The following is a 23,674-nucleotide window of genomic DNA, read 5'->3' as shown; positions in this document are numbered from 1 at the left end:
GTACAGAGCAAGCAGTGAGAGACAACCCTCCCCAAGACATATGTTAAAATCTTTCCCACAGATGCACCTTAGATTGTTAAAGAAGGCAAACTCTCCAAAGATGCCAGGATGTTTTCTTCCCGGCGACTTTTTGATTCTTTGGCCTGACTTGCAAGAGCATCTGCTTTTGTTTGGGTGGCTTGGTGGGGATCTGTTATCCGCCCCCTCCCTTTCCCCGGACCCTATTTGAAAGCTGATCGCTGCTTTTGAAAATAAATAGAGCTGGGTTTTTGTTTTTAAAGTAGATCCAAAAGAGAACGGCTGGCCCCAGTCAAGGAGGCCAGGAAATACCTTGGCTTGTCTTGCACGTGTTTGCAGATGAGGCTTCCCTGCCTAGCACTTCTCCCCCCTCCCCATTGTGTTTTCCGCTCTTTCTCAAGTTCGCTTCCAGATCTCTGTTCACCTCAATACTACACGGTCACTCCTTTTCTTTTTTCGTGCGTGTTTTAATTCATCCTCCTTCCACTTCTCCAGCTCCGCTTTCATGTGCTTCTTCAAACCACTAAACTAATCCTAGCATTCCCTTGGAAGCAAACTTGAATCTGGGTGACCAAATTTTATTTTTATTTTTATACACATATTTGTTTTAAAAAATCTTTTTGGAGGGTGCTATGTGTTTAGTTTCTCTCTGTTGTTTCTGGTTGAGGTTTCATTGCTTGTTCCTTGTAGATCCATTTTTTTTGAAAATGAAAGGCACATTTAAAAAAAATAAATAAATCAGGAACGTGCCCTCTTGTTTTTCTTTCCTCTTTTTTATCCTCCCTTCTGCTCTTTGGAAAGAAGTGGAAATCCATGGCCCCGTGAAATACTGAGGTATAATAATAATAATTAATAATAAACTCCTTATAAACAGCAGCTAAGATACCTATTTTTCTTGAGGATCCATTGATTTGAGCAGAAAAATCAAACACACAAAATATAGTGGAAGTGGTGGTCACTGTAGAAAAAAACAACTAGCATGCAAACCAGGATTAGCAGTAATAATAATAATAATAATAATAATAATAATAATAATAAATAATAATAAAGAATTAGGTGCTTGTGTTTTGCACCTGGTTTCAAATAACAGCATTACCATGCTTTCTCTGCTTTAGGAAAGCTTTTGGAGCAAGCTCTGTGCCAATCCTGTTTCAAACACTACGCTATCATTCTTCTTAATTAGCAATCATTTATGTTAAGAGCACCGAAAAATATGTGCAGGGTATGGGTTTTATATCTGTACATTTGAATATCTTGTTATTTTCAAGAACTTTGCCTCCTATAAAATTAATTGGCTGAATGCAGAGGTGTAATCAACAACGTTTTTCAGCTGCCTCTTCATTTACTGGTTTTGATGAGAATTCAACCGGTTTCATGGGCTTCACAAGAAATCTCTCTTGATGCCCATTATTTAGCATGATTTTTAACTGCCTGGAAAAAAGGTTCTGTCTCACCTTGCTAAACCATATTACTAATTTCACAAGCACTTCAGGCCTAAAATATTACAGTTTTTTCTAATTGCTAGGGAGAAGTTGCTGTCGCTGAGAAATATTTAATTGTTCTGACATTTTTGCTGCTTAGACTGTGCTCTGAAGTTTGCAACTGGGTTGGTAGTGATGGTGATTATTTCAGGTTTTAAGTGTCTTTAAAAGGGAGAACATGGCCTTGTGTTGCTTGCCACTTTGTAAAAATACAGCATGATAATCTTTCTCCTGAAATAAAATAAAAATTGCAGATGTAGAAACACTCATATTCTCCATTTTCTCTCATTTGGACTATTAAATACTAACACACATGATTATGTCAGTGTACTATTTATGTCACTGTCATTTATGGTCAAAGGATCTGATATGAAACCTCTGTACAGGAGAATTTACAGTATAAGTAAAAACCTAACCTCTATATTTCTGTAATTGACCTTATCTTAAATTAGGAGCAAAGCTTGAGGCAAAATATGTATATAGAGAGAGACTGTATCTGTAGGGTACTACAGTATTTGGAGTCCAGATACGAGAGCTGCAGTCTCTTAAAATATTACACTATTCTGCATGGTTGGGAATTACTCTTGATTCCCCCTTCTTCCAAATACTCTGCCTAGATAGGACTGAAATAAATTTAACCTGAGTGTGCTGTAATTTTTTCATGCACTTTATCAAAATCTGTTCCAATATGGTGCAGTCAAATTAAAAATCTATTTTTTGATTCTCTGTGGCTTTAAGTTCATTAAACGTGAAATTGGCCGCATGCTAAAGAAGGTCAGGCTGATTAACTGTTGAGGTGTTGCGTCCTGCCACACTTTCCTTAACTAGCTGCGTTTGATATTTTGTAAGGACACAATTTCATGTTTGTAGTTGTAAGTCCTGGCTTGTAGATCCAGAGAAATACACTCTGGACTAGATTTTTCCCTATTTCTCTCTGAAAGACTCTTTTTGCCAGCAGAAAGTAACAAAAAAAAATGGAGTTGAGATTGAGAGTTTACTAATATGAATCTGCCTTGTTAAACTATCCACTGGCAATAGCGTGTGCAGAAACAAGCTCTTAATGGAGCTTTCTGGAGCTCGTTCAGGAAATTAATCAACTCTTGACAACATTAGGAAAGGTTGTTCAAATCTAAAGAAAGGACTTAACCACTCTGGTTATGAAAGCTGGAATTTAGTTGTCTTTATACAGATTTTTACCTTATCAAGGCCAGCAGTGTTAAGACATTCTGAATGATTGGGGCATTCCTTTCTTGGGGGTGGGGTGGGGTGGGTGTGTGTGTGTGTGTGTGTGTGTGTGTGTGTGTAAATCCTACCTCAGGCTAATTGGCTTATTTTCTTACATCTACAAGAGTGCCTTATTTCTCAAAATTGTAAGGAGCAATTGTTCATAGATATATATTTGGATATAAAAATATGGGTGGTGTGGTTGAAAATCACTTTTAGAAAACACGACAATAATAATACGATGGGTTGATTTATAGAATCATTACAGATTACCTTTGATTTTTCTGTTTGTTGGATTATTTTAGAGAGTTGTTCTTGGCTATCCTCTGCATTTCTGCATGTACCTGTATATATGTGGCACAGAAATGTCCCTATGGAAAATGTGGGGCTCTTTGGGTGCTGTGTGCCACCTGTCAGGCGCTCAAGCAAGCCTTTTTCATCATCTTGTGGTGATACCTTCTTATAATATTCATGTACATGCATGTTTATGCATACCTGCACCGTAAAGCAAACACAATCCATCCCTAACATATGATATAAGAGTGTAAGCACACGTGCAGATTTTCAGTAAAATAAAAAAAAAATGTGCATGGGAATATAAAGAGATAACTTTCTTATCTTCACTTTTGGAGAACAGGAATAACCATATAATCGGTGATTTTTAAGATTATTCATTTATTGTTAATCTGGAAAAAGCAGCTTTTTCAGGGCCCTCTAAAAGAGAGAGAGTAACAAAAACCGAGAGGGAGAGGGAGTCTGGATTGCTCATAATTCATTATAGCTTCTTTTGCTTCTGATGGGACTGCTTCACATTGCTGATAAATTCGTTTTCCTGTTGAATGACAACATGCTATAAAGAGGAAGCTCTTTTGCTGTCTTGCGGTTGGGGTTGGACTGACTTTATCTTGTTTGTCTTTTTAAAAAGCAAAAGAAAACTTTTTAAAAATGGGGTTACGTTTCATGCCATGCCCCTGTGGTGTGTCATCCCCCGAAGTTTATTTTATGGAAGGGTCTTAATGACATTAATGTAGTGCCTCTTATTCCTGAATGACTGCTGTTCAGAACACAACGGATAATCTTTTATTTAAAAATACCCATAGCACTATTGCTGATTTTGGGAGGTGAGATAGCACAACGTTTCAGCTTTCCTGGTTTTTGTAATGTTTGGTCTGCTGTGTTCAAGGACAGTGCATGCCACTTGCCCCCTGCCTCTAAGCCTAGCTTCTACTTCTTCTACTTCTAAGTATCCTCTGCCAGTCAGTGTGGACAGTATTGAGCTAGACAGGCCAGTTCTCTTGACTCAGTTTCAGGCAGCTGTCTGTGTTCCTACAAGGTTCCTGACCATTGTCTTCTTCTCTTCCTTTGACTACAGCCGAACCTATCGAAGCCATTCTCACGGATGACGAACCAGATCATGGTACGTTGGGAGTTCCAGAAGGGGACCACGACCTCCTTACATGTGGCCAGTGTCAGATGAACTTTCCTTTGGGGGACATCCTTATTTTTATTGAGCACAAACGGAAGCAATGCAATGGCAGTCTTTGCCTAGAGAAGGCTGTGGATAAGCCCCCTTCGCCCTCGCCGAGCGAGCTGCGAAAAGCATCCAATCCCGTGGAGGTTGGCGTCCAGGTCACACCCGAGGATGACGATTGTTTGTCAACGTCATCTAGAGGAATTTGCCCTAAACAGGAACATATAGCAGGTAAATCGAAGCGATGGGGGGGGGGGGAAGAGAATGGGAACATGGGAGAAAGCACCAGCATGTTGTTGCGGGGTGGTTTCCTATTAGAAATCTAGCAGTTTAGTAAGAGGCCTGTTTTTTCTGAAATTTCACCTGGCAGTTCACAAGATAAATATGATCATGTCAAGTATGCACACAACACACACACGTTCCTAAAATCACAATTCCTGTTCTGCACCATTGAGTTAAGTTTCCAGCTGCTTTCTTTTCAACTTCCACACCTGTCCTTTTGACTCCTGCTGGCTGTTCCAGGTGTGGTCATCCAGAGAGTATATGAGGATTAGGTTCCCTGCCCCTCTGCCCAATAGCCTGTCTTTGTGTCTGCATTTCCACTGATGCCTTCCTACATACTTCAAGGTGGGAACATGCCATTGCAGCGTCATACTTCACAGTCGTGTTTTAATGTGGTCACACTGGTGTTGACACAAATGTTTTGTGCAGTAAACGTGGCGGGACAGAAGCAGGAAACGCTTCTAGCAGGAAACACGTGCTAGGGAGACCTGGTTGGCAGCTGCCCCCTGCTTGTTTAAGGGATGTGGGTCTATCTGCTGCATTTTATCTGCTTGTTGTGTGAAATGCCTGCTATAACCCCAACACAGCTGTGCAAAAACGATTCCTTTGTAAGCTATACATTTGGACCATAGGGTCAGTCCTGGCCTCTTGCTCCTGGTTCAGTTATTCTTGTCATTCTCTTGGATCCAGAGACCCATGAGGTTTCCTTCCCCTCACTTCCATCTCCACAAATCCAGCCCCACACCACTAAGCAACGATACAGAGAGGGATGGGAAAAGCTTGCTTGGCTTTCTAGTTGGAACCATCTCTGAAGCCTGTGCTTTGTTAGTGCCAGCCTGTCAAGGCACAGTTGAAGCTGGGGTACCCCCACCCCACCCCCAAGTGTTTAGATAGCTAAAACCTCAGCCTGATCACAACGGTCTTTGCATGCAGTTTGTTCCAGGGTGCCAAAAAAAAAACCTCATTTGAATGCCACAGGCCTGCTCTATCATTTTTTAAAAATTGTAGCTGCTTTCCTCATGTCTGCTGGAGCCGGTTGCTTTCCTTTCTCTTCTTTTAATTATGGGGTTTTGTTTTTTTTTGTGTGTGTGCAAACTCTGGCTTACAACGGGTGCGTGTAGAGGAGGAAGGGTTAACTTCTCCCCCAGCCTCCGATCCATATTGGCTGTCACGGAGTGGGTTGTAATTAAAGGCAGCCCCTTGGCGAAGTGACACGGCTGACCTTGACTTTAAGATGCCATTTTCCACTGCCCAGGCCAGAGTAGAGAGGGCAGTTGCTGAGGCGCGCAGGCTTGCGTATTCGAAAAGTTTAAGGGCACGTTGGAAATTTCAAAAGGTTGGTTTGACAGGGGAGGAGGCCTGCTTCCTTGCAATCCTGCCTCTTCAGCCAAATGATAAATGCCCCCCCCCTCCCGCTGTCTCTTGTCTCTGATGTGGTTTTGACAGATGTATCTTGATTTTCTTCAGAGGCTTTACACCGCCACATGCCACCCATACAAATGTCCAAGGTGGATTGGCTTTCCCCCCCGGGCAGTGGCACAAATCCCAATGCGTAATTAAACGGAGCGAGGGGGGGGGGAGAGAGAGAAAATAAAAGTAATGGATGTTGTTCCCTGCAGCTAATTATCTATATCTATCTATCTATCTATCTATCTATCTATCTATCTATCTATCTATCTATCTATCATCTATAATTGTAATTACTGGCAAAGTGCTTTAGCATTTGCATGTATGTGTGTGTTTCATAAAAATAAAATTAAGTGAAAATATGTTTGGAAGTTAATATGAGATCCGTTAATTCCGCCTGGCTAATAAGGGCCCTATTCGTTGTTAGGATACAGTTGGCAAAAGGCGGCTATCCCTTTAAAGAGGAGGAGGAGGCTGCTTTTAAAAATATGCAGCATCAGAAATGACATAGATCTGTTAAGTAAAAGGGAAGGCTGGGAGAGTTAGCATAAAGTATCACTTGTGCTCTTGTTTTAATAGCCTAAGGGATATTGTGGTATTAGGAGAAGGACTGTGTGTAAATCACATGCTGTATTGCATCTTCCTGCCCCATCTGGCCTTATACACAATCTCTCTCTCTCTCTCTGGCTAAGTAAGGGTGCAGTTCAAAGTCCAGTTAAATTGGCATAGTCCTGTCTAAAGTTGGTAGGGCTACAGCAGCATAAGTAGTCTGGCGTTTTCCCCATCTCAAATGTAGGAACAGAAGGACATTCTCAGTCCTTCCCCCCCCCTAAAATACAGTAATTAAAATAAACTTAATAGTTCTGGAACATAGTTGAGGAATCAAAATTTGTCACATTTTTGAAATTTTATCTTTCTAAACATTACAGTTCAGGTTCCGGGGCCACTAAGATTGGAACTTAAGTGTCATTTGTGTGCACACAGGTTTTGCAGAGTCGGTTGTTTTCTTTCGTGGAATAGCGTGTGTCTGAGTGAGCATGCATGGGAAGCAGTGCTTAGATTTTATTGCCGAAATCATTATTTTTCGTCAGAGTTAGAACACAACGAACATGGAAAGTGATTGCCAACTTCAAAGCATCCAAAAAGCCACAATGTTTAATTCGTCCATTTGCAGTTTGCTGGAATTCTGAATTTGAATGAAGTTTTGTACTAAATGGCTTATATGGATAAATCACCACATACATTATTTTCTTCAGATTTTTTTGTATGCATCTTTAGTAGAACTTGCATGTCCCGTCATGTTATTAAAACCTTATACTTCCTCTGAACAAACAAAGAGGCAGAGCAAGCAAATAAATACTTTTTACTAGGCCAGCCAGATGCAAGTTTTCAGATCTTGTAGGATTCTTCTTCAGGTGTAAGTTTTCCAAAATAAGGCATAATGCAAATAAGCTATAGCTGCAAATTTTGGGTTTTTTGTTGCTTTTGCTTTGCCTGAAGAAGAGTTCTGTGTGATATGAAGGCTCCCATCCACTGTTTTGTGCATACCACCAGCTTAGCTATTTTAATTTCATTTATCTCTAATTTTTAGTATACACATTTTTTGCCCTTTTAAACTTCTAATTGTAATTCCTAAAAGCTTGGCTTGATTCGTTTGCATGTTAAAAATGTAAGTCAGCTTCTATTGTGAACTTCAGTTATCCAGCAATCACTATCTGTGTTCCAGATTCTGTATTATGCATTATTTTGTGGGTGTCCCCTGCATAACCCCATGTCAGAATTGCTCTTCATAAGCAACACTCCCATTTATCCAAACTTCTGATTATCTTAGGCTTTGTGTGATCCTCACCACTTGAATAAATAAGGCTAGTCCTTTATGTGTATTGAAATTAAACAGCAAGGATGCTGATTGGGCAGGCTTTTTTATTTTTAAAAAATCAAAACTGCAGTGTGATTATCTTTATAGTATGTAGGTTAAGCTGCTGTAGCGTCATGTGAGGCTCTGACCATTACGTCACGTGCCATCCTTGTTCCGAACGGGAATGAGGTATGATTAGTGAGTCTGGCACTTTCCGGAAGGATTTTCAGATCTTTTGTGTACTGCAGGCTTGCTAAATCACCAAATATGGAGCAGCCCTTCTGTGATGTAATGTGGTATTTACATATTGAACAGCTTTGTATAAAAGACAGAAAGCAGTGTCTGTCAAGCAAGAATTAAGGTGTGCGTGTGAGTGTGTGTGTGAAGGGGAAGACCCAGCAAAAGAGTATATAGGTGTTCTAGATATATTGTTTGGTTCAAGATGTGACAGAAAGGCAAGAGGAGAGAGATGGCTTTTGTTTAATGCATTTCTACTGTTTTGCTGAACTTTGACGTGGGTTGCATTGCTGATGTGAACAAGCCACTGAATAAGTTGCTCATAGGTCCAGGATCAACATCCTACCAAAGGCTGGTGAACTCTGATTTGTGTCATCAGTCACTGGCGATTTGCTTTTCACCAAAGCAAAAACGCTTTTGCCTTCTTTCTATTGGTCCTTGCAGAAACTGGTAATATTGGTTTCCATTTTCGAGGAAACAAACTGAGGCTGGAGAGGCAAGAGATGTTCCCAAAGTCAGAATATGAGTTCAGAGAGGAGGAGGCATTTGAGTTCCGGTTTCCCAGTTCTGTGTCTGGCATTTTTCCTATCCTGGGCTTAAGATTTGGGGGCACAATTGTAGTGATACTTGGCATTTGTACAGTGTTTTCAGAAATTCAGAGCTCTTCATGTTACTATGGTGAGATGCTTTCATCCATCTTCTCTCCTCAAATTGCTCAGAGAGCTGATTTCTAACATCTCAACATAAACACAGTATATATGCAAGGTAGAGCGACTGATCCAAAAATAAGATCATACCTCTTGCTTGCAAATTTAGAATAACTGCTGTCCCCTTCATCCTCAACAACACTTAGAATCGCTACTCTGTGTATAAGCGTTCATTGAAACTGCAGATAAAAATACATAATTTTTTTTTAAAGACACACACACAAAATTGATTCATATTTATACCATCTTTATTTTTTTTTAAAGGAAAAACATGAAAGGTGACTTGAGTGATTAAATACAATTGGCCCTAGAGTTTTGTCATAGCCTGTTGATTTTGCTTTGCTGATGGTTGTGGGAAAGGCAGAATGGAACATTGTTCCAGCAGACGTATGGACTAGATGTACTTAGAACTACAGTTCATCCAGTAAAATTGACTGGCAGTAGATTTGAGGCAGACAAATTGCACAGTTAATTTTACAGAATTCTCTGCCACAAGGTGTGATGGCAGTCACTGGGATAGATGGCTTTCAAAAGGGATTAGACAAATCCATTGAAGAGGAGGAAGAGGAGAGGTCTCCCAGGGGCTATTAGCTTTGATGCTTAAATGAACCTCATATTCAGAGGAAATATGGCCCTTAATAACAGGAGCTGGGGGGGCATAGCAAGGGAGGGGTGTTGCCTTCAGGCTCTGCCCATAGGCGTCTTGGAGGCATCTACTCGGTCATTGTAGGAGGCACAGTATGCTGGGCCTGATGGACCTTTGGGTTGATCCAGCAGGGCTCCCTTTTGTGCCTTTTGTGCATATGCAAGAGTACTGTTGCAAGATTCTCTTCCAACATATAGGACCTGTATGTATTATAGGTGATGAGGTGATTGTCTTTCACTGTTTCTTCCAGAGTTTATTAGAAAGTGAGAGTACCCAAAGAATTCTGGGTTTCTCTTTCTCAAGTGGAAAACAGTTTTCGTAAATCGTTGATGCAGCCGGGGGTGGGGGATCAAATGTTGCTTCCTAACAATAATTATGATAATTCCTCCCCCCCCTTCTATAATCTCATTTCATTTTCCCCTGCCCAGGCATTTTAAGCGATTCCAAGTCAAATTTTGACACACCACTGAGCTAACGTTTCGGTATAAACTCAAGTGATGATAACCTCTCCATTCCCATTCTTTGAATTCCAAGTGAAATTAACATTTTCTCTCAGGCTGAGCTAAGGGTGGGGAACATTTCAGCGGGTTGATGGGATGCCAGAGAAAGGTGGCCACACACCCACACATTCCTTTTCCCCCGTCTCTTGCTGTGCCAGTCCTGAAAAAGAAAAGACTAGCTGACCATGACATTTGGATAGATGGGCAGGTGCTGGAGTGGGTGGGGAATCCGGTGTTTTAGATAACTGTTGAAGAGATGATCTTTCATGATAAGTGTCTAGGAAAAAACAGGAGTAAAATCCTCCTTTGTAACAACGCAAGAGCAGGTCTAGTTAAGAATCCTGCAGTAAGGCGTTTATTGCCCTTTTTCATATTAAATACGGATACTCATCGAGCCATTTTCTAGTCAGTAAGTTTGTGTATTACAATAAAAGGCTGTTTTCTTAGGATAAATAATGCTTAGGGTTCACTGCTTTGAAACAGAAGAAACAAGCTACTGAGTCACTCTGCTGTGCAGTGAGATGATGCATCTTTTAACTCTCTCGTTCTAGATAGAGGAAAGCTAGAACTGTCATTGATGTGATATTTCAACAGCCCACATTGTACAAACGATAAATTCTCGCTTCCTCCCCCTCCCTGCCCGTTCCCTGAATATGTGCGTTCATTAACATCTAAGCATATGGGTTAACTTGTCCACAGGCTCTGGAGTGACACAGAATTTTTTAGTTGATGTTGATCTGTTGCAGCAGCAGCAGCAGCAGGAAAAAAAAATTTAACCAGAAAATTAATAGAATCTGTGTATCAAAAAGTGCATGCATCTGGCCCTTTAAAACCTCTTATAGCAATGTTTCGCAGCCACTGACCAGACTTTGATGATGTGTGGGGAAAGGTGTGGTAGACATATGTGGGCAAGAAGATAAATGCACAGCTCGGTAATCTTTCTCTATTAGCTTTTAAGAGCCTGTCCATTATATAAATTTGGGTGGCATATAGTGGTGGGGAAATAGGATTCTGTGCTTCAGTTATACCTAACTGGATTATGATATGTGTATGTGCACCTATATATTTAATTTGCGAATATGCATGGATCTTCTATATGCCGTACAAGAGAGGAGACCCCCTTTAAATCATGACGTATATTTTTTTGTAACCTTGCTTTCCATACAAACCCAGCCATACATTTCTCATGTCATAATCTATTGGGAAATTAACCCAGTTAAGTGTGATGCGCTTCCTGCAATTAGAAAGTAGGGGGTTTGTTTGCAGCCCCCCTACCGGCCAATATCTTCAATAAACAGACTAGGTGTAGAACTAACCCATTTGAGTTTATAATGTTGTGGTGTGCAAATGGAATTTTTTTTTTAATTTAGCAACTCTGAGGAATTGAGATATTTTAGATTCCAGAAATTAAAAGTTGAAGTTTGGATGGGCAGGTGGGAAACAGCCCCAGTGCTAAGCCCCAGCCATTAGCTGATCTTGCTCAATTCAGAAGGACACAGAAGATTGTTTTAAGCTGAAAAAATTTGGAGGGATTTCCCAAAGGCAAAAGGAATGCTTCCTGGATCACACCATGTGAGCAGCATTTGTAAATAAGACACAGGAAAGGTTGTGAACTGGCAGGCTGGCTGTTGTTGTTTTTTGGTCAAAGCACAATGTCAGAGCGAGTCTTTCCAAGACAAATTGTAAATAGAACCGTCACAACAATTGCACGACTGAGCTACAGAAGTGCCTGCCTTTCTCTGGCTGGACCGTTGTCAGAAGACTTTGGAGAAGCTTAATTAAACCCAGAGGCCTGTTTGGATGTGAAATTTTACTTCTGTCAAGCAAAGAAAAACCATGCTATGTTGCAGACGACCCCAAAGTTCTTCTGATTTGCACGCACAAGAGGGGAGCAGTTTTGGAGCGAGATGCATGTGTGATATAATTGGCATGTGTGTGCTTCTCCACGTTTGTTTCTCAAGTTGCAATTTGGGAGAAAGCTCCACGTGTCTCGTGTTCATCCTTTGTATATGGGAACAGCAGGTGGGGGGGGGGGAATCGTACTGGTTTTTCTCCACCCTCTCCATTCCAGATGATTGATGCAAAAATCAGCTGTTACTTCAAACATATATATGGGATCTCTTTTTTTCTACACCACTTCCAAAGTGTGTATGTATGTATGTGTGAGTGTGTATCTATATTTATTGTGTGTGAATAAACAATAACAGCATGCAGAGAAGTTTCCTTCTGATTGAGCATAAGTATTTCAAAGCATCCTCCACATGGGCTGAAGTTCCTCGAATTAATACAATTTCTTCTCTCACAAGAGTATCGTTCGGCATAAGGGATTATGAATACCGTCATTCTTTCTTTCTCGTTTGAGTGTCTGGCATTTAATTGTCGCACAGCCAATGAATCGAAATAAACCTGGATGCAAATCAAATAGATCTGTCTATTTATCCATTTATCCACATTTCAGTTTCCAGTCATTATATACAGTGCTTTTTTCTAAAAAAAATGTTTAGGGGTACTCTCATTTTCCTACTCATATTGAAATACTGTCCCTCAATGAGGCCGAACTTAGATTCACAAAATGTTTAGCGGTATGTGTACCCCTGTGTACTCCCAGAAAAAAGCACTGATTATATATATCTATATCTGTATCAGCTCCAAAATAATTTAATAAATGCAAGGCCTTGTGCGGCTGGACTTGCTTAGACAATAAAAAGATTGATTTATGGGGGCTCAGCAGGGACACTGGAGGAGGGGAGGTTTGTGTGTGTGTCTGTGTGTGTCGTGGGGGGGGGGGCAAGTAGAGTACCAATGAATAAACAAAATATTTTAGATCAAAATGAAGAGGAAGGAAATAATTCTTTCATGCAGGCTTCTAATATTGTGAAACAGATTGAAACTATTTCAGCTTTGTGAAATGCCAAGAACCCACATTCTTTGTGTGAGCCTTTCAAACGCAAAACGAGAACCAAAGTGACATAATAATTTCAGACAGTGTATGTGAAATATGCATGCGTTTGTCACTTAGAATATGCAGAATCTTTCGGACAAAATTCACTTTTCAGACCTCATTCAGTTTGATACAATATTGTACAGCAAAACCAACTTCTCTCCTCCCCCCCCTCCACAAGCTGCAGTTAGAGTGACCAAAAACAATATGGCATTTTGCTATATTAGAATAGTAGAATTAATACATTTTCCTATGTAACAATAATAGGGTTTTTTTTGGGGGGAGGGGCAATCTTTTAAGTAGCATTGCTGTGAGAATGAGTGCTTTGTTTATGCATGTTTAACTGATTGGGTGCATGTTTGAATATAGAATCTCACAGAGCAATTTTAACTGGGGTGTGACGGGAAAGGGATTCTTTACTGCATCCTCAGCCCCACCTGCCAAGGTGGGACCCCCCCCCCCCATTTTCATTGCATCACGTCCGGGCTGGTGCTGCACAGGGGTGCATATTGGGTCCCTCATCAGGAAAGTGTTGGCTTTCAGTCCAGCAGATCCAGCTCTACTCCTCGTATGCTCTGTATGTATTCCCCATTTTGGGGCTTTTCCCTAGCTACTGCCGGCAATTGCATGTGCTCCAATGTGGTGTCATGCAGGGGGGTGCCTTTGTTGTGGTGAAACTCCCCCTGTTGGCAGAGCCCAGCTGGATCAGGCGCTATGATTACAGGCAACTCCCTGTTTCTGCAGGGATTGCGTTCTGGGTCAAAGTGCTTCGGTGGAAAACACATAAGCCCACCCCATTCCGCCCCCCCATTCCGCCCCCATTCCTCCTCTTTCCGGTCCAAAATGACATATGCGTTGGCAGTCATGCTTCAGTTGGACATGCCTAAAATTGTCACTGCCTGTACTCTGCTCAAGACTGCATTACACAAGAAGAACCCCTGGTTTGTATACTCTACAGGATGGCACCTTGCTCATTCAACCTCCCTCATGAGCGTACCTGTATATACACTGTGCTGGTAATGTGTGAAGAGGCCCTGTAAAGAGTCTTTCAGATTTTCTCCTTATTGCCTGGAAAATCTACATTTTGTATTGTGTACAGTGTGCTCGTCCAGTTTTGTTCACTTTGGTCATACTGCTATATCAGATTGTGGAGTAAATAAGATTAGGAATGTCTTTTGTAAATAATATCAGGGAACATGAGCTCAGCCAATAGTACTTCATTAATTTTCATTTAAAATTGATTTTCCTTGTCCTCTTTTCCAAAAAGTCTTGTTCAGATGAGCATATAAACTTCTAAGTTCTATAGTTCAATCAGTGAATAACTTGATCCATGTCTGTTACATCAGTCTTATGTTACTGCTTAGATTTTTTTTTTTTGACAGGACCCTAGAACAGTTGTTATTTCGTAGGACTATGGGCTCTCTAACTACAGGTTTTCATATATGTATACTGTGCTTACAGATTAAACACATAGGAATAGCTACGCAGGAGCGTTTTGTGTGCTGCAGTTCTAATGAAGTGCAGAAGTGTTCGGCAGAGAATTCAGCATCCTGAGAACCTTGCTTTTAATTTTTCTAAGCAAAATCATACACACAAAAAGAAAAACAAATTTCTAGCCCATGAAGATTTGAAGATAGGTGTGAAATCTCAGAAGCTGGGGAAGGAGGAGCCAGAAGAGAATTTCCAGTGACCAGGTCTTAGCTCTCTATAGGTCCTTGTGGCTGCAAAATGAAAGTAAATATGCTAAGTTGCTATTTCTGCACAGGTTATATGCTATTGAGACTAGGCTACCTATGTACTCTTCAGAATTTTACATTCTGCATACATGAGAATTGTAAGTGTTGAAGGATGGTGCATATGAGGAAATATATGCTCTTTTGCCACTTGTGAAGCCAACTGAATTGTTCACATCACAGTGAGCAGATAGTAAAACATGGATGTACAGAAATATAAACCCATGTTCTTGGGGACATACTTTCAGGAAAGTTGCCAATGTGTGCTTCTGTGCCTGTCATAACTGATGGGATATGTAGGCCCAGTGCTGCCTATTTAGATGTCCTGGTCAGAAGATATCTTTGCTCCTCTTTCTGCTCCAAGAGCAGCCGTACCATATCATCCTTCCTTTAAGGCTTGCATCACCTTCCCTTTCATGTCTTCTCCACTTGGGACTCAAAGTTCTACCTCTACCTCCCCTCATCAGTCTTCCCTCTCATAGATTTACCGCCTTCCTCTTTTAGAAGGAAGACTGGTCTATTCCCTCTCTAGGGTTAAGCAACTAGGACAAATGTTGCATCTGTCCAGTAGATGATCAAGCCTAGTGGCAGGAAGAAGTTAGGTGCAGTTTCTTTCCTCAGGGAGGAGCTGTCTACTCCCCCTCTCAAAACACATTTGTGTTTCAGATGGCATACAGTGGTACCTCAGGTTAAGAACTTAATTCGTTCCGGAGGTCCGTTCTTAACCTGAAACTGTTCTTAACCTGATACACCACTTTAGCTAATGGGGCCTCCCGCTGCCATTGCGCCGCCGCTGTCACGCAATTTCTGTTATTATCCTGAGTAACCTGAGGTACTATTTCTGGGTTAGCGGAGTCTGTAACCTGAAGCGTCTGTAACCTGAGGTACCACTGTATTCCTGAATCATACCTTTGTGTCTGGTGACCCTTACTGAATCTGGCCTCACCATTTGGTTAAGAATAAAATAGGCATCTCATCTCCCATTGCATTAAAATCCAAAGGGAACGAACCTTTTGTTGATAAAGTTGCTATCGATATTATGAGGTAGAAGAAAGTAACAACAAGGGCTCATAAAAATATACTGACTTCGTTTTTCGAAAAGCAATTTAATCTTGAATGTATCCCAAAGTGAGTCTTAGCATCATTCTGTTTATTTTCCCTGTCCCTGAAATCTTTGTCTCTGTGTTTCAAATGATATACTGCAACATTGCAATGGTGTGTGCCTGTGCTTCCTGGGGAAGGGGTGCCTCTCTCCAGGACCAAACATCTCACTGGGCATTGTCGGGGTGCTCATCTATATGAGCAAACTACCCTGGGCTGAGGTGTCTCACCTTTGCTAGCTTGGTCGTTGATAAAATCCTGCCAAGTGGTAAGCTGGGTTTTGTGAACCAACAGGTGCAGATGTGTGGTTAAAAGTGGGATCGAAAGTGTTGCAAAATGGCTGTCTTTGCTCAAGTTTTAAACAGAACCAAAGGCACATCTTTGTGTTGAAGCTCCTACCTTTGGAGGGAGAGAGAGAAGAGCTCCTTTTTCTCCATGCCAACCTAGTTTTGATGTTGTCTGAATTAGGAACATCTTCCTGCTATTTCCCAGCCCATTTTAGTATGCAAACGTGCTCCTGATGAGGTGTGGTGGAGTTTGCTAGGCAGCCTTTTCCTCTGCTCCTCCTGCATTTTAAAAACTTATTTCAGGGAGGTGTGTTTTGCTTCCCTCCGTGGGGTGAGCCACCCCTTGCCAGCCCCTGAGCACATTCCTCATTCCGAGGTGGTGTTGAGTCAGGTTGGTGAGGGCAAGGTTTGAGGTATGCGTGTGTGTGTCTGTTTGTGGTGCGGGAAGGTTAGTCCCGATCCCTGCGGGGAATATGTGTTCTTCATTTGCCTTTACAATTGGAGCACCTCAGAGTGGCTTTCGGGTATGAGCTCAGATGGGCGCATGTAAATAATCTGTCAGATGCAACCCAAGGAATATTAATGTCCCTTCACCACCACACTATAATAAAGCTGTACACAGCAGGCTTAATATGGAGGCAGTCTGGGGAATTGTAGAAGACTTAGGTAGCCTAGAGAGAATGACAGCAGTGGGGAAAAAATGTTCAATATGCCAGATTTTCCACAGGGTTGTTTTCTGTGATCTGAGATAAAATGAAAACACCCCCTTTTTATTTTTTATCCAATTTTATATAAGAATAAGACCTTTTCTCTCTCCTCTTCCCCACCCCTTCCTTTACATTTTAAACAAATGAATATAGAGATGGACAGAGATAATGTGAGGATGGCGTGATGAGAAATATCTTCCTGTTACTTGTTGAAATCTTTCGTTTTGCTCAAGAATGGCCACACATTAATTCTTAAAGGCAACAGCAGCCCCTTCATCTGATTGAAACAAAGGAAACACAGTTAACATATGCTATGTTCTGCATTCTCTTTTGCTCACTGCCAAAAAAAGAAGCAACCTGGTTCTTACATTCGGAGTTGGTTCTCTGTTGTCTTGAGGTTTACAACAAAGCTAAATCAAAATCTATATTTGGGGAGGGGCTCTTCTGACACCCACCCACTTTTAAAATAATACATTCATTTAGCAGAAGCAACAGCTGTCAAAGTTTAGTAAAATGTACAGAGGACACAAAGAAGAAAGTGCCTTCCCCTTTAACAACTATATGCATTTTCTAATGGTGGAAAGAAATGAGTTGTCAGTAAGATGTTGAATTTGAAGTTTTCAGACTGTGCATGGAGGTATCCGTTCTCTTCCCTAGAGAACCAGACTAAATAGTCTGATGCAATCACAGTGGGAGCTTTACCTGTACAGATTGCTGTTTAAACAAATACACTTTTCTATATTGAATGAATATATGTAAACCAAGTTTGGATCAGGTGTTATCTATATATTTTATCATCTATAACCATATCTGTATCTGTTTACCCCTTGACTATGCAGATTGAATATCATGTTTTTCAGTTGAGATAACAAAATAGCAGCCTTAGCATCAAGAAAGCAATCGGATCTTAATCTTTCTGTGAGATTGCCATTGAGGAGAAGCTCCTTTAGAGTGTGCTGCTTGTTTTGCAGATAGGCATTGTCAGTGTGTTATTTTGCTACAAATCGGCACCACTCCTTGAATTCACCCTGGAATAGTTGAACGTTGAACATGATGACGAAGGGATATCCGGGGAGAGCTGGTCAGTTATAAACAATGAGCTCTTGTTTATATGCTCTCAGTTCTTTAATGCCACTGCATTAAAGAACCGACAATTTGATCTTAGAGCTAGAATATATATATTTTTTTAAAAAAGCACACACAACATGATTCAAAAGCTCAGTTAAATTGGCCCTTCACTCCAACACCAACAATTATTTTTAAACAATAACAGAAGTCCGAAATAGCATTCTAGGTTCTGTTTTAAGAAATGCAAGTACTGGGGTCTTTGTTTGCCCGAGAGCTTGAATTTTGGGTTGGTAGCTTCAGTTGGGTTTAATTAGCAAGGTAAAACGTAATTAGTATTGCAAGCTTTAAGTGATGAATTGATGTGATTAATCAATGATAGCTTTAATCACAGATTAAAATTCCCGCCAGTTAATAAGTATGGCTAGCAAAAATGTGCAGGGCTTATGAATGGCTGATTACTTGTAGCCCACACAGATGAACTTGGTCTATTCCACACCAAATTTGATTAAAAAAAACCAACAACTTGAAAGATTGAGTTTCTTTTCTTTCACCTTGTATCGAAAGTAAGCCAATAGTTTCTCTTTCAGAATGAAAAATCTAAAGCCTTTTTCCTAATGGTAAGAACTATGGGCAACTGAAGTAGACGGTGCTTAGCTGAAATCAGTATCAATATTTCTGCTGAAGAAGGGGTTCGCCCCCTTTTCCTTTTCCTTTTCCAAACAAATACTAGTGAGACTTGAACTGCTATTTTTTTAAAAAACTTTACTTTGGTTCCAAGGCATTAGTGTTAATTCTATTCCATTTCTCCAAATCGGATGAAAAGTAAAATAGAAGAAAATACAGTTTCTTTTCTAACAGGAGTGTTGACTATGTCACACTAAAGAGAAATTGCCCACTGTCTTCAGGGGATTTCTCACAAAAGCATCATCAAGCTTTTTTTAAAACAACAACAACAATATTAAGAATGGACTTTTTTGTTTTTAGAAATCCCAGATAATGAATATATATATATATATATATATATATATATATATATATATATAGCCTTTAGTTGTTTTCCAGTACTAAGCACAATATTTACAAAATAAAATAGGCAGCTTGACAATATTTCATGTATTTTATATTTCACATACGGAACCATTTTATAGATCACAGTTTAGCAGCTGACGAAATGTGGCAAGGCAGGTGAAACGTGAGGTCCCTTTCAATAAATAAATAAGTTGGACTATGCAAGACAGTCTACCCCTGACATACAGGGATTCGTATTTGTTTCTCATTGGAGCTACTCAGGAAAGTGTTAAATCTTTGTACATTATTATTATTATTATTATTTATAATTACCACACTGTTAGTTAGGATGGTGATATTTTAAGTCTTAAATTTGTATTTTCAGTGACTGGCAAGAATCTCTGTGTTGTGGAAGCGTGAGTTGGTCTTCTCCCTTTCTGCGTTTTATGTGCAGCCTACCACGTGTGTGACACTGTTTCTTCACATGGCTGCCTGATTTGTATAGTTCCCCCCCCCATCAAAGAATGGAAGAAGACGTCACAAACCTTCCTCGTGTGCCTCCTCCTCGAGAGGTCCGGAGGGTGGCAACACGAGAACAGGCCTTCTTCGCAGTGGCTCCCTGTTTGTGGAATGCTCTCCCCAGGGAAGTTCACCTGGCACCTTTGATTTATTTGATTTGATTGACATCTTATGCCCTTTTAAAATGTGGGGTTTGGGGGGGGGGTTATTGGGTTGGTTTTTTTAAAAAAAAAATTGATTATGTATTTTGTGGTTTTATGTTTTGAATTTTTCTGTGAACTGCCCTGAGACCTCTGGGTATAGGGCGGTATATAAACTCAACAACAAAACAGCTGATTATCTGTGTGATTGGGCCACACAGTGTGCCTGTTCCCTCTCCTCTACCTCAAGAAACTACCACCAGTAGCCTGGTGAAATGTACAAACCAGGTCTCAGTTTTGGCAGGCAGAGGCTGTGGAGCCAAGAGGAGAGATTAACAAGGGACAAATGCGTGAAAAAGCTCATTTGCGTATATATTCAGGCTTCCTTTCTGCTGAGGCTGAGGATTAAAAAGTTAGTCTGAAGGGTTTGTCATGGAAAAGGAAGGTTTTGAAGAGGGATTTGAAGGAGGTAGCATGAGACATAGCAGCAGGTTAAATGAGTCCTGAGAGGGAGTTTCAAATCAGATAGATGATGAATCTGAAATATTTTCAGTACTTTGAAGGCCTAAAATAACCCTCTCCAATCTGGTGCGCTTGAGATAGTTTTGGATTCCATCAGCCCCAAAATGGTAGTGCAAAACCACCTTAAGGGTTGTGATGATTTGACCTAAACCATTCCTATCCCTTGTTATTACAGTTCTTTGTTTTATTTTGTTTTGTCCTAAGAAGGCTCCATAAAATAGCTCTTTGTCGACTGCACACGTATTCCAGTTTTGCATCATAAACATATGGTACCTCCTAAAGACTTACTGAGAAATGTTACTATTTGGTAATAAACTGTACATCATTTTATTTACTGATAGGTTTTGTGTACCGTTAAGTGAGGCAGCTTGGGGAGAGGTAAGAGGTGGTCAATAAAGAAAAATTAAATTCTTATAAAGATACTCATGGATCTTTGAAAACAACTGATGTCCCTTTTAAATTGCTGCATTTTGAGGATCTTCAAAGGGGATGGTGTTTCTTCTGATCTTAGAGCTTGTGTGACTGGTAAAAAAAAAAAAAAAAGGAAAAGGGGGGAACAAGACCTAGTCTACATATAAGTTGATGGCTTTAACAAGTTAGTACAGGCACATGCTTATTTGTACCAATAGATTTTTTTTTTCAAAATTCTGTATGAAAAATAATTTGCTCACTCACAGCAAATGCTGTTGTTTGTCTGCCTTTTGCATTTCCCATGATGTCCAAGGTTTAATCATTGTGCCTTGGCCTTTTTCTATTTGGACTGTTTATTTGTTAAATTTGTACTGCAACTTTTGATATGTTGTGTTCCAGGTGGCCACTCCTCAACAATTGGCAAGGGAGGGAGGCTGGGGCTTGTAACATGTTTTACTTGTGCACTTGAATATGTCATACATGCACCTCCAAAAACTGTTTGTTTTCTTCTGGTAATCACTCCAGGGAACCAATGTAGGCCAAAAAAACCCCATTTGTTATTTAGTGCAAGATTCATCTTTCTGCCTTTTTCCTTCTTTGCAAGTTTCTGTAGATGCGAACATTTGCTTGAAAGGGCCAAACTAAGATTTGATCACTTAGTAATTGTGTGAATCATTATTTTTAGAAAGAGCAACATCACAGTTCTAACCATGCCTGCTCGGAAGTAAGTCTTATTAAATTCAGTGGAGCTTACTGATTGCAGACTAAATATCAAGTGTGTTTAGATCTTATCAGAGAAGATGGAAAGGCTTTAACTCTTGACCTAATTGCACTTGCTATTTGCATTGGAAGGAAAGCTTCCATTCCTCAGTGGGAACATTGATCGCAAATCTAATAGCAGAAGCAGGGCCCCCAACCTAGACTATATGACCACAGTGGAATACAAAGGACTAAAGCCCCCTTTTTGCCTCTCTAAGGGTCCCAGTCCAGATCAGACCCTGGACAGTTGTTGCTTACTCTAAAAGAAACCATTAAATCAGCTGCTAAGTGGATCAATTGTGCCACCTCTGCTTTGGCTGAAAGTGTTTGGTTGTTCCTTGCTAAAAAAAATAGACACAGGAGGGCATATTAATAGGACTAGTCATTCTTTGCCGTGTGTATGTTCCCCAGCCCTTCACCATAACTAGGAAAATAATTTATGCAAAAAAACCAATAACTGCAGAATATATCATGCAATGTTTGCATAATTTATACAGGTGACTAGTATTTACTTTTTCTTGTTACAGATTTTTAAAAGAAGTTTATTTCACACGTAAGACTTTCTGCCATGTGTATCATGCATGTAACGTGCAATATTGGAAGCAGCTCAGAGTTAGGAAGTGAAGTGTTCAAAAGGGATGTGACGTGAAGACAGCTTGAGCAATTTTGCCTTCAAGAGCCATCGCCAGGCATCTCCCTGCTAGTGTCTAAACTTTTGTTTTTAATCCGATTTCGATTTACTCTGTCACATTCCATATCCACCCTCCTCCTGCCTGACTCATGTAAAGTAATGTTAGTGTCAAAAGGAATTGGTCCAAACTGGAAACCTGTAGCTGATACAGATGTCTGTTGATGGCGCCTTTCACGCAGTTCTGAATCCTAGTCTTTCTAATAAACATTAAGATGTGATGAGTTAGCGAAGGACGTGTCGAGGAGAAAGACAGTCTAGGAAGTAAAGATGGCCAGGATTGTGGTATTCTCAGAGACCGTAAGTAATGATTAGCTATTGGGATACTGTACTTGGAAAGAGTTGGAGAACATGAAATTATATGGCTTTGCAAGAAGCTGACAATGACAGTTCACCTTGAAGGCAGACGACTTTCCCTTTTCTTAGAAAGCCCAAGTACTCAAGATGTTTTCCTAATGTCACAGTTATCTCAAGACAAAGCAGCGGTATAAGCCACTGTGTGGTCCTTCTCTCAACAGCACCTATTATCTTCATGGCACATATTCAGACATCTTTTTAATCAGGAGGGCATATTTGCAAACCAAACACATTTAACTGGAAAGGTGTAAAAGTGGGGAAAAGGGAGGGGATTTACAACTAGTTACTACTAGTTGTAAAACTGGGGGTGGGTTGGGTTGAGAGGGTTGTGAAGATTTGCATATGTTTGTCATATGCTTTATCCTGGAGGATCAGGTGGCTTGCAATAACACACACACAGAGAGAGAGAGAGGGAGAGAGAGTATATGTGTGTGTTTGTAAGTGTGTCAGTGGTACCCACTGGTGAATGACTGCTGGTGGAAGGAATGTGCTGTCCGAATGGAGAGGGGCAGTTTTTGAGTGCCCCCCTTTTCCCCTGCAGTGCCCGGCACCCTCCTAAAATTTCCTCCCATTATATTTATTTATACACATACAGGTATCTTTGTCCTTTTAATATATAACCATTGGTATATCATAGGGCTTCAAACTGGAATCACTGTATTGGATTGGTCAGTATAAGATACAGTCTTATGCTCCCCAGAAGCTTGGCCAAGGGGGCCATAGGATGTGTTGGAGGTACTGCTCTGTTTGCAGAAAGAGAGGCCCACCGGTGGAATGACCTATCTGCTTATGGAGGTCTCCTTCAGCGGTGCTGTGAAAAACTCCACTTCTGTCCTGCCAGCAGTGGGGGTTAAAAGCAAGGCATCTTGGGGTGCTGGGTGCCTGAGAAGCTGTAAATCCACAGGATCCTGTTGATTTTTTTAAAATCCCGAAACTACACCACTTCTAGAGTTTGGGTAGTTGATTCCGTCCCATTGCAGTCAGTTGCGTTAGGAAACAAACCAAAGGGAAAGGAGTTACCCTCCACTCTCTGAAAAGCTGCACCCTCCGCTTCCTGCCCTGAGGCTCTGGAAGTGGTGGTAACTCCACCCCAGATTCCCCTCCCCTCCCCTCCATAGTATTGTTCTGTAAAGCTTAAGTTGATTGGTGGGGTACACATTTTACCCAGTGGTTTTGAGAATGAAGAGCTTACTCATTTTTTGAGGCTAGTTTGATCTTGATGGCATACTATAATAGGTAATTAAAAAGAAAATCATAAAGGTGTCCTAACATTGAATGATAGCTTTTGCGTATTGAATTGTAGTCATCTTACAGTTCTTTCAACATCACAAGAAGCCGCCAAATATTGTCTTTGGGAATATGCACATTTATTTAAACTTAATGAATCGATTAAAAGGTAGGTGTTTAAATGACTGAAAATTTTCCTGAATCAATTGGCAGCTTACCTTGCAAAATATAGGCTGTAAAGAAACAATTGCCAAAATAATCTCCTACTGATTTTTTGGCCACCAAACACCTGCTAAAATAAATATAGCTGTGTTGCTTCCAGAAGATACTAAGGCTTTGTTAGGTGTGACTCAGTTGCTGATGGGGAAAACACCC

At 40.6% G+C, this 23,674-nt stretch overlaps 1 protein-coding gene across 3 annotated transcripts in view; it reads left to right on the top strand.

Moving 5' to 3' along the window:
* The window catches only part of BCL11A (BCL11 transcription factor A), a 248,694-nt gene that overhangs the window by 95,109 nt on the left and 129,911 nt on the right, over window positions 1–23,674 (top strand). For all 3 annotated transcript variants that reach the window (XM_081854648.1, XM_081854647.1, XM_081854646.1), the window contains one exon: window positions 4,096–4,425. In XM_081854648.1, the coding sequence (XP_081710774.1) occupies window positions 4,096–4,425 (330 nt within the window). The remainder of the gene's footprint in view (window positions 1–4,095; window positions 4,426–23,674) is intronic.

The sequence above is a fragment of the Podarcis erhardii genome (assembly GCF_964252035.2).
Source record: "Podarcis erhardii genome assembly, chromosome: 3".
Lineage (NCBI taxonomy): Eukaryota > Metazoa > Chordata > Lepidosauria > Squamata > Lacertidae > Podarcis > Podarcis erhardii.
The sequence above is the reverse complement of the archived record's forward strand: the minus strand, read 5'-3'. Positions and strand labels throughout refer to the sequence as shown.